Genomic DNA, 12754 nt, shown 5'->3' with positions numbered 1-12754 from the left:
TCTGTCAATAACATCTTATAAATATCTATTGGACCCAATTCCCAAATACGGCTAGGCCTATAATAATACGCAACGTGTGTTTGCGGTTCTACGGAACAACGTCTATGGATAAAAATGAAAAATTAAGATTAATTTTTTTCTACGTATTTTTCCAGGATAAAAAGTATCCTATTTTACGCCCAGGATAATAAGGTATAATTATACCAAGTTTCATCGAAATCGAACCGCTAGTTTTCACGTGATGCCTTCACATACAGACAGACAGACAGACAGACAGACAGACAGACAGACAAAAGTGTTTTTAATCACATATTTGGGTTTGGTATCGATCCAGTAACACCCCCTGCTATTTATTTTTTCAATATTTTCAATGTACAGAATTGACCCTTCTACAGATTTATTATATGTATAGATATTGCAAAAATTACGTCCAAATCGTGAATCACCAACCTTTTTGTGGATCGTCAATCAAAACGCAATATAAAATGAAATCAATCAAAACACAATATAAAAAGAAACACATCTTAAATATTAGCTTTTATTTTAACCATGCTTTGTGTAACGTCACTTCAAAAGCGATGATATGAAATGAAATTCCCTTAGACATTAGCTAAAAGATTCACTCTATACTTAACTCACCTTAGCCTTATGCCGTTTGAGCGGATGCAGATACGTTCCCGTAATAAAAGTCCTCAAGTGCAGTTCATTTTCTCCTTGCAATGTTATCAGGAAGACATTATCTTCAGTCACATCCATCACATGTATTGGAACTCCAGCAGATATAGTGGAAAGGAGGGTAAAGTTGTCCACATTCCAGGTACAAACGGTGCCATCTTGAGAGCCCGTGACGAGGATCTCGCCATCTTGTATCACTTTTACTGACGTCACTGGTCCACGATGGTGGTCTAGTTTTGTTATCTTGGAAAATAGAAAATTGTATAAATACGTTAATATTCTAGTTAAACAATTATGTAGTTAGGTAGTTAAAAATATATGAAGAAAAAATACAATTAATACAAACAGTAAAAAAAGACTCAATAGACAATTTTCTAAGTAGCATATGAGCGGAAGATGGGTTCGAATATCGGAGGAAAAAATAAAAACAATTTCTCAGTCCGACAAGAATCAAAACTAACTTCCCTATAAAGCCGGTTCAGTGAAACAGCTGTTGTGAAGGGTCATAGGGCTTAAATTTATTTACATCAGCATGACAGCATCATTAACATAAATTACATAATAATACTATTTACAAGTTATATATTTTGGCATCATTATATATAAATACAACATACAAAAAATTATAAATAATTTATGAATCAGTTAATGAAAATGAAATAACTAAATAAATAACACATAAATTTTAAATAGGTACTTATATTATTAGCTTACCAATGCCGCGTCGACCAATGAGGTAATGATGACGGCAGAATCTTCACCACCGCTGATCACTAAGGATCGATTGACTATTGCAGCGACACATAGTACTGGCGCGATGTGTTCCCTATAGATAAATAGGTTTTTATCTTTTAGTATATTTTTTATTTCTCTTATTAGGTATCTGTTACAATATTTTTGAGAAACCATATTTTGTAATTTGAGTGCTACACATCATTTCAATAAGTACGAGCATCTGTATCTGCGCATTTGATGCTGATACTTTATTAATTTAAGTACTTACATATTAAATATAAGAATTTACAACATAATACATAAGTATATGTGATTTAATAACGACATATTATGCTAAGTATTTATTATTTAAAAAATAACAAATATCGTCATTAAATCAAAGAAGGTATTACAATCAAGAATTTACAACATAATACATAAGTAAATGTGACATGTGATTAAGAATTTAACTCATGAACGGTTTAATTTAGTAAACATTGCGGTAAGCCGGTTAGTATCACTAATATTGGATTTTAGACTCATTTATAATAATGTAACATTCTGTGTAATATCATAGCTATAATTTTATTAATTATATAATTATATTACACATAGGAAATAAGTGATAAATTAACTAACAAACTGTGAAAGATTCTAATTAAAATACATCTTGAAACACTTTAAAGGCTAACAGCAAAGTAAAGCGAAGCTGTGTACCCTCAGCAAACAAGACGATCTGAACTGTCAGCAACACAACCTTATTCTAACTTTAAATTTTAAAACAGTCTGGAACGTTCTCGAAGTCTAAATTCAATTATACTGCCTTTGAAGCCTTGTTAATGATTAACAACACTTAATTTGCAAATAAAGGAACCTTTATTTTTGAAAGTTATGCAAATTTACACTGTCTTTAGTACGATAATAATTACTAATTAGTATAATCAGAAAGAAGAACTTGAGTTTGGAAGAACCACTTCAGGTTAAGATGAATTGGGCCAATATAATTATGAAGCTCATCAGCTTGCAAAGCTTTTCAATTACTAGTGGCCATTGTATAAAATGTATCTATAACTTTTTATCTTCATAGATTATTTATACAAACAATTATTCTACAATTATTTCAGTCGTTTTGGAGGTATTTTTCATAACATCGAGTGTTTCTAAGTTAAAATTTCAAATAGGTTTACAATTCAATACCTTCACTATATAGACTGAACATTAATTATTAATATTGTAGAAATGATGACAAATTGCTGCATACGACAAACAGAATTAGATTTCCTTTGAATGTCAGAATGCATTAGTAGGACTTCTAATACAATATCCAGAGCCAAGTAAATACGTCACAATAAATAATTTTTGAATTTGAATTTGAATACGTTACGCAATTAAGACAGAATTTAGACATAATTGTGCTGATGTTGAGCAATTCGATATTGTTATCAAGATTTAGAGGGCGTGATCACAGTTATAATCCAAGATACTCAGTATGTTTTCGAATTTATTCCTATTTTATTGAATAAAAATCTGAGCAAAATATTTCTTGTTTTTTTTTTATAAATTTATAATTTTTTGTTGAACAACATATTTTATACACACAGATTTTTATTCCTGTAAACTTTTAAAAGTATCTATTTATAAATAGTATTTTTATAAATTACCGCCTATTCATGATGTCACTTCTATCAAGAAGAATCAGAATTGTTTCTCCAGAAAACAGGCATGAACGATGAAACATAATTATTTTAAACGTAGGTACATAATATACAACTTACATATACCTAATATTATATACTTACAAAATCTTCGTCTTAATGGCAAGCGTATGTAAATCCCACACAATGACGCTTGTATCTTCGGAGCCAGTCAGCAAATATTGAGATTCACGAGTCACGCACATACACAGTATCCTTCCCGAATGACCTGAAAATAACAATGTGCTGAAAACAAGCAATACTTTTCATTGTGTATCCGTAGTCTAAATCTATACATATAATAAATCTGTAGAAGGGTCAATTCTGTACATTGAAAATATTGAAAAAATAAATAGCAGGGGGTGTTACTGGATCGATAGCAAATCCAAATATGTGATTAAAAAAATTTTTGTCTGTCTGTCTGTCTGTCTGTATGTTTAGGCATCACGTGAAAACTAACGGTTCCATTTCGATGAAACTTGGTATAATTATACTTTATTATCCTAGGCATAAAATAGGATACTTTTTATCCCGGAAAAATACGTAGAAAAAAAATAAATCTTAACTTTTCTTAATTTTTCCGCACGGAATCCGAAAGCAACTCTGTCTGTCTGTCTGTTATACTTTCACGCTTAAACCTCTCAACCGATTTTGATGAAATTTGGCACAGAAAGAACATAGGCTACCTTTTATTGCAAAATATGTACCACGGGCGAAGCCGGGGCGGACCACTAGTAATTAATATTGTTAAAAAAAATCACGCATTCCCTCATGAAATTATTGTATTGTCACCGTTCCTTGAAAAATATTCAAAGTTTAAATTGAATCTAGCCATCTATAGTGGTTCTAAATCGAGTCAGTTACACACCAACATACAGGCGAAGCTAATAAAATGCGTGTTAAAAGGTATAGAATTACATTGTCAATGTGTTCCCTACTTTATGTATTTTGTATGAAAATGGAGTCTTATGTACCTTCAAGCGGAATTTTCAAGTACTGTTCTGAATAGTAATGCACCTAAGGATGGGTGAATATTCATCTCAGGATATACTGTAAGCGAATATGCAATCCGGTTATTACATATTCACGGGCGCGGGATACGTGTTAACTTTTTATGTTTCGGGTACGCGGTAGGTACATACCTACAGCTTTTACGCTGTTCATTATATTACATTATATTATTACAAGTAGAAAAAATTCATTTATTTAAATGGAATTAGTTTTTTTCATGTATCATCTAAGCATTGAAAATATTCAGGAATAAAGAGATAAATATAGAAACACTAACATAGGTACTTTTTAAACTCCATCAATATTAAAATTATCTATATCTATACATATAATAAAATCGTAGGAAAGTCAAAACTGTACATTGAATATTTTTTTAAAAGAATACATAATCCATGATCTATAATCGATATAGAAGCCAAAAACATAGTTTTTAGAATTTTTGTCTGTTTGTCTGTTTGTCTGTTTATCTGTTTGTCTGTTTGTCTGTATGTTTGACCGAGCTAATCTCAGAAAGTACTGCATAGATTTACTTCAAATTTTGCATGAATATTCCTTAGAGGTCGGGTGAGGATAGTTTAAACATATTATCATGATATCACCTTCGGGGGAGGAGCTGTGAACCTTTATTTTTCTTACATATTCCGTGTACTACGACAGCGTACAATCTAAAGACTCATATTTAAATGTTGGTTTCGAGTAAGCCATGCTATTATCTAGCTTTACAAAATAAAAACAATGTCATTTACGTAATTTGGGCAGAGAAACAGTTTAATGAATTTAGTAGTATAAAGACAAATTTGAAACAGCGCCATCTATGAGATTTCGTAAAAATCAAATCAATTTACATGTTATCACTACTGAACATACTGTTGAAAATTAATAATTTAAATATAATCATGTTATTTATTTATCTCTTTAACCCATATCTTCCATTCCCTATAAGGTGCGCTTATATTTCGTGTGAATATACTACATTTTTAAAAGTGAGGGTAGGTAGATGTTTATTATTTTAAGTCAAACTAGACACCATTACAATTAATCTAACATTGATTGTGTTCATTGGTTACATTTTTAAAATCTTCGTGTTTTATAAATTTATAAAGAATAGAAAAAATTCGATCACGAGGCGGGACTCGAACCCGCATAATTTCGTGATCGAATGTTTCTATTCTTTATAAATTTATTATTTATAAATTTATATTTATAAAGCATTTGAATGTCATAAAACCAAAAATATCAAATTCAATCTTCGTGTTTTGTGAATTTTCAGCATAGGTACCTACAAAAGGTAAGTTGTTACTTTTATAGGTATTTATTTTTTATAATGATAGCAATTCATGTTTTTTATTAGTTTTATAAAGTATTTTATTACACTTTTAGAATGAAATAATAAAATGATGAATTCTTTTTGACTTTTACAAGATTTTGAGGTGCGTTGGGAACAGTAGTTTGTTGATAAAACTTTATTTGTAAGTAGCTTTTTTTATAGATTTACAATTAACTTTTGATTTTTTTATTTACAGATTCAATGTTCATAAAATTATATCGCCTTTGGAAGACTATTTCTGCTGACAATTTTACAACACCACTTGAAAATTGATGATTTGATGATGAAGATAGTGGCAGCGAGGATAAGTGGAAATTAGTTATCATCCGCTTCGTCAATTTTTGACTGAAGTTAATGTCCAACGTATGGTTCAATCATTGGAAGTATCTCGGGTAATTTTGGAGGATATTTTTCAGGAAGGAGAGAAGGGGCGGCCAACCATATATCAAACTACTACGTTTTAGTACCGAAAAAAATGTTATTGCCAAATGAAACATAAATTTTGCACTCACAACTGTACAAGTTATGATTTTTATTCTGACTTTGCTGTTATCTGATTATAATATTTATCGTTATGGCTATCGAGGTACCGACCGTACTGGGATGAGAGTACATGATTATACTCATCATCCAGGATTACTTAGAGCATTTTCACACTGAAAAAGATGTTTTCTTTGAATCGTAGTTGCTTCATTTATTTATTTTTAATCATTTTACATAATATGTTTTATATTTGTCCATTTTCATTATATTTTATAAATAAAATGGAACCAACATAACTTTGTTGTGTATCATTTCTCTATTAATAACCCTTAGGCATATTTTCCGAGGCCCCATTTAAGGTGCGGTCCTGAAATTATAAAAAGTTAATGTATACTTTTGCCTAATATAAGCTCAAGCTCATTTTTAGATAAAAAGAACTTAGTTATAAATTTATTAAAATTTAGTAGATAAAAGAAATTATGTTACGATTTTATAAGAAAACACAGTATATTTTATTAGGCGGCGGCTTGGCGGCGGTGATCTCTTCCAGGCAAAAGATATTCATCAGCTCAATAAAATTGAATAGTATGTTGTTAGTTATTCTTTAAATTTACTGATTGTAATGAGCATTTCCGCATGCAAGTTGTATCGTAGTTTAGATATAATATCATAGTTTTGACACATTAAAGTTTCAACAAAACCCTCAAATTTTTGAGCAGAGTTGAGCAAGATAATTTAAAAAATGTGCTGTGTTAAGTATTATAGAAAAGGTTAGTTCGTTGATAATTATTATTTCTTCATCATTTACATGTTGTTAAATGTTAGTAAAAATAAACTTTGACTGTTAATACTTTTCTTCAGTATTTACCTGTATGATTATTGCTTGGTAATTAATATGTATATTTTCATGTTGTATAGCTAATTATAAACATAAGTGTGATGTGAAACTAGCTGGATTTATTTTTACACACTCACAGCCATATATTTTAAATACTAGCTTCCGCCCGCGACTCCGTCCGCGCGGAAAAATTAAGATTTAGTTTTTTTTCTACGTATTTTTCCGGGATAAAAAGTATCCTATTTTATGCCCAGGATAATAAGGTATATCTAATTATACCAAGTTTCATCGAAATCGAACCGTTAGTTTTCACGTGATGCCTTCACATACAGACAGACAGACAGACAAAAATTTTTTTAATCACATATTTGGGTTTGGTATCGATCCAGTAACACCCCCTGCTATTTATTTTTTCAATATTTTCAATGTACATAATTAACCCTTCTACAGATTTATTATGTGTATCTAAGATTAAAATAGTGTTAATAGTAAATCATAATATTTTTTCACAATTAAAAATATTTCCTTCTTTCTTATGGTGTTGGCATCGAATTAAACCGCGCTGTCGTTTCGTTCACTAAAAGTGATGTTATGAGGACCGAATATGTAGCCGCCTCAACTTATGGAAACGAGAGTAACCTGCGTTGTCTGTTAGTTATTCTATAGTCGAATTTAACGTTACATGGAAATTGGAATCTAAATATATTATGTTTACTTATATTAAATCTGTACATGAAATATATTTCCTAAATAACTATCACGGGGTGATTAGGGATCGACACTGATGCCAAAGAAGCAAACAGTAAAATTTTTGTCCGTCTGTCTGTCCGTATAACCGTTTTAGAAACAAAAACTACTCGACGGATTTAAACGAAACTTGGTACAATTATTTTTCATATTCCTGAGCAGAGCAGTAAAAGTAGAGTTAAAGCTACACAGAAATCATATTGTATGAAAGAAATATTCTCCTTATTATATAAAAAATATCTCCCAACATCATAAATGTATATCTTTTATGGTTGACTCACTTCCTTTTTTCTGATGGTGATGTTATGAGGACCATATTCGGTCATCATTAAAAATCTGTGCGAAAACTATAAACACTTGTGAGGCCCTCACGGCAGTCACGGATGAATTCTACACATACCCGTGGCCCTGTCGTTGATGCGGCTCGACGGAACACAGTGGGGTTTTGGTCGGTAGGAATCCGACATAACCCACGGCCTCTTCCCCGGAGGCCGTGGGTTCGTCGTTCGTCGTCGTTCGTTAGTGGGGAAATCTATGCAAGATGTTTAATAATAATAAATAAAACAAATAATAGACATATACAAAACCTAACCCACTTCCAGAAGATTTCCCCACTAAAAAAAGGCGGCCTCACGGCAGATCGGGGCGGTCTGACGCGAAGTGGGGACAGCGTTGTCACTGTATCGCTTTTGCCACGCTTTTCAACAGACTTATTCGATAGTTCAGTTTTGTGTTAAGACCGCTGTGACAACCAACCCGTGAGACAAACAAACCCGGTTTCCCCTATTATCCCGTTAGACCGAAACCCTCACTGAGAGGGAATTACGTCTCACTACTGATCACGACAGTCATATTTTATCTCGAGAATCTGAAACTTTACTCAATATGAAGACCGTTTGACAAATGATAGGGTGTATCATAATATTATTCGATCTCTTGAAGATGAACATGAGCATAAGCAATGACTAGAGTAGGGACGCGAATATTACAATTATTTGAGACAAGAACGATTAATATTTGTTTAATGAAAGATTAAGAATTGAAATTATTCAGTCTCTGAAAACGGACGAATAGCGAGAGGCCCGTCTTACTGCAGACGATTTCGTCATAGTCTTGATGACTTAGAGGTAAACAATCTACGAATTCGGTGGTGTGGTCCGACAAATATAAAAGTGGGTTTGCTTATAACCTCACAATTTATTACAGATCATCTTCTGTATAGGCGATATTAACGTAGTATGTTCTTTGCATGCTTTACATGCTTTAAAGTGGAGTAAGGAGACGGCTTTCGTTTGAAGATACACCGGAACCTTTGAAATCACTACTTTTAGAGGAACATACTGTGCAATCTAAACTGTTATTAGACAATATTCGCTCTTATAGTAGTGCGTTTCAAATGATCCTTTGGTGCTCAATAATTATCAGAAGGTCCTTTCATGCTTACTTTTAAGATACAAGGTCAAGTTTACCATTTGATAGGATCCCTTTTGCCTGAAGGCCAACCTAAGTTTGTTTAAATATATTTTGTATTCGACTACAACGAATAGTGGAATACAAGAAATCAATATTTAACAGGTTAATTCGTATGTATGCAGTTTTAAATCGACATTAGAAGCTTTTCCTCAAGATGGTGATATCGGCACTCAGGAACTCCCTGGACGTGTTATAACGCCCAGGCCACAGTATTACAATTTTTCCTACAGTAGAGCAACGAATGTATTTTCGCATAGCAACGGAGGGGAACTCGCGGGGGGTCAAGTGACGCGGGACACGTACCACAAACATGCTTAGTTTGTGGTACCGAGCGCGAAAGAAAGTCATCGTGTTTTTAGTAAAGTTACTATGTATACTGACGTAATTTAATACTTAGGTACATATTCTATAATGGTGCGCTCAAACTATTAATCTACATTTAATTTAGATTATTATTTGAAATACTAAGTAATGTAGAATTTAAATCACATTCATTCATGTTGTCTTTAGATTTTAAGATTTTCTTATCAGTGTTCAATTTTAATGTAGTTAAATTTTATAAGAGACAATAATTAAGAACATTCAAAAATAAAGTGTCACGTATTTTTTTTTAAACGACGAATGACGAAAAACGACGTAATCGCGGACGAAGTCGCGGGCAACAGCTAGTAATCAATAAATACTTGTTAGTATAAAAGCAAAAAAAAAAACATAACGACTTGTCTTATACACTCCTTTTCCATGTTTCACACAAAACAAGGGCGTAAGGAATAAAAAACGATAACTTCGCAACTCGAGAAAGGCTTCTAAAGCAATTACATGCTCACTTGATTCTGTTTCTCACATAAACGACGCTTTTAAAGCCATGGAGCTCATCACGTGTCCCATTAAAGCGTTGTAACGTTGTTATATTGTTTTAAATTGTGTTCATTTAAGATGAAACATATATTTTTTTATTAACTTGAATGTTATAAAAATAATGTGTTTTTAATGTTATAAATAATTTAGCCAACAATTAATGTTCTTTTTAAATACTACCAACTAGCTACAGCTACTAGCATAAAGAGCGTCGTGTTCAAACTTTTTCCTTTTTTAAACCTTGGGTATTTTTCGCGTCTTATTCTGCCAATACCCTTTCGTGGAATAAAAATGTAGACCTCAACTTCATTTGATCATAAGAAAAGATTGGCTCCAGGAACTTTGTGAAACTCATTCACGAATCGGTGATAAGTTAGTAATAGATTTGGGCACAGTTTTGCTTGCTCTGTTGATTTGAAACACTCCCGAACCGGGGTTTTATGAAATAACTTTGATTTATATTTGAAAAAGTTTCTTTCGGAGTCGTAATATGAAGTACGGAGCTCTTTTGTGATGTGTAATAAAATGAAAATACTTTCTGTAGTTTTGTCAATATGTGAATTTTATTTATAAAAATGAATAATAAAGTTATTAAATGATATCCAGCTGTAGTCATGATAAATATTCTAAACGCAGTGTTTGGATTTGAAAGATGACATTCAAAGCCGGACGAAATATATTTTTTTTTAATCAATTAAATTTGTAAAAGTATAAAAAAACTCCAATCATATGCTTGTTTTAAGATACCTCATAAAGCAATTAATTATCCTTTATTTAATGCGATTCCACTGTTTCCCTTTTACGAGTAATATAATTTAAATTAAGCTGTCGTTCAGCACAAAGGCTAGTAATTAATACTCAAATTTATTAATTTGCTACAGCTGACTGAATGTACTTCGTTAAAAATGAAATAAATAATTTAAAAGAGTACCTACGTACTTATATGTACTTAGTTCTGAGCTGACTTTGAAAGTAATATTTTAGAAGTGAAGTCTATCGACGACGAATACGAATTTATTCTGAAGATATCTTGGAAATTGATACTGCCTTTACTAGTTCTTGTTTCTTTCAAGTTTAGTATTTTTGCTCTGCATATTGCCTATGTAGTGCCTATGTACCTATTTGACAGAGCTGAGAAGTCAAGGAAAATTACTTCATAGGTACGCGACGAAGTAAATTCGTTAAACGAACAAGCACAGACTTAAATTTAATTTAACAAAGAGGTGGTATTAGTAGTCAGAACCGAACGCAATTTATTGTTACTGATGTAAATTATGACCTTAAGAGTCTTATTTTACTAGAAAGCAATCACAATAGCGATTTTCAATTTCAGACGGCAGGTGTGCGAAACGGCATTTAATCCCACCATCTAAATAATTGGAGGGCCGTTTAAGTACCCGGTGAAATGAGGCCGAATATACAAAAGTATAGATATCTCCTCATTTCAAATCCATTTTTGTTCTCCTTACAATAATATTATAAAAGTAGGTAACCGTTTGAACGAACGATTTGCAAAAGACAATCTTTCTCTGGCTAAGTTATAAAAATATTATGTAAATTTATTCTTTTAAGTCTCCCGGGAAAGTCGCCATTGTACAAACACATCGCTTCCCGCGGCAAAAAATGGGACATTAGAAAAATAAAAATGGTGGACGCGCCACTAAATGTCACCTCGGTCGAGTAAACAGACCCAAATCCTCGTTGCTAAATTAAAATACATTAACGGGGTACGTATACAGATCATGTGAAATCTTGGATTAACCCTTGTTTTGCAAATTTACAGAGCCCACAACCGACTAAGGGATCTGCCGCCCGCCGCTCAAGAACATAAACTGAAACTTACTGGGTAATGAAACCTCGGCAACTTAATTAACTGCAAGCAGGATTTGATGAATGAACAAAAATTCCAACAGCTAAATAAATTAAGGGTAACACGGATTGTGAATTATTTCAATTGAGGTTTGTTTTTCCACGAAAGGTTTGCGCTCTTAATTTCATTTTTGAAACGAATTGTACTGACGCTACAGGAAGAATGTTTCGGTAAATTTGATGCTGATTTAATAAAATTATGTAAACCCTAACGATGAATTAATTTTCAAAACAAATGATTCACGTTTAATTAAACTAAGAATAAAACGAGAATTTCATATAATCAGAAAATTCTTGATGAAAGTAGGGTTACTTTACGAAGAGAAAATTAAATTGAAAACCAAGTATATAATAGACGCTCAATCAACAGGAATTATGGTGAAAGTATTGGAATTTCATGATCAATTGGTAAATTTTCCTATCTACCTCATAATATTATTAGGTAGGTATGTGTCGAACTTTATGGAAAGTAAGTTTTAGTCTGCTCATAATTAATGTCGTAGCATGTTTCGACTATAGCTTTGGGAATTGTCAAAACTTTGAGTGACTTCTATATTCACAGTGCTTATAAGTTAGCAATCTGATACTGGATTCGTATTCTTTTTACATTATACCTGAAATGTCAATATACAAATGTGAAATTAGCAAATATCGACTCCTAGTGTTTTCGTTATGGCAAATTTCTTTCTTTTCTCAATCCATTTTTTATAAGTTTCCTTATAACCTAGATTTATCTGTGGATGCTATTGGTGTGTGATTGTGTAAAGTTTATTATTTATCCTTCTATCAGTTGGTTGCCTGGAAGAGATCACTCTTGAGTGATAAGGCCGCCTTATGTGCTGTTTTTCTTTTAGAATAAGTTTTAAGTTTGTATTTTATGTATTTTGGCAGCACAATAAAGAGTATAAATAAATAAATAAATAAGTTACCTTGAAGTCGTACAAAGTTGCATATATTGGTGTATTTGTTTTCGCGTAGAGCTGCACGAGCTCGCGCAGTTGCATGCGAGCATGCGAGCATGTGAAGTCTGTGTATGTCGTGTGGACGCGAGCGTGTGTGTGCACG

At 32.2% G+C, this 12754-nt stretch overlaps 1 protein-coding gene across 1 annotated transcript in view; it reads right to left on the bottom strand.

The window, feature by feature from the left end:
* Nucleotides 1-12754, bottom strand: part of LOC123692812 (protein qui-1) — a 124100-nt gene that overhangs the window by 41188 nt on the left and 70158 nt on the right. The window contains exons 16-18 of the mRNA XM_045637608.1: nt 3189-3312; nt 1390-1501; nt 640-918 (exon numbers count right to left, since the gene is read on the bottom strand). Of these exons, the coding sequence (XP_045493564.1) occupies nt 640-918; nt 1390-1501; nt 3189-3312 (515 nt within the window). The remainder of the gene's footprint in view (nt 1-639; nt 919-1389; nt 1502-3188; nt 3313-12754) is intronic.

The sequence above is a fragment of the Colias croceus genome, chromosome 6 (genome assembly GCF_905220415.1).
Source record: "Colias croceus chromosome 6, ilColCroc2.1".
In the NCBI taxonomy this organism is placed as follows: domain Eukaryota; kingdom Metazoa; phylum Arthropoda; class Insecta; order Lepidoptera; family Pieridae; genus Colias; species Colias croceus.
This window is presented reverse-complemented; position numbering and strand designations above follow the sequence as displayed.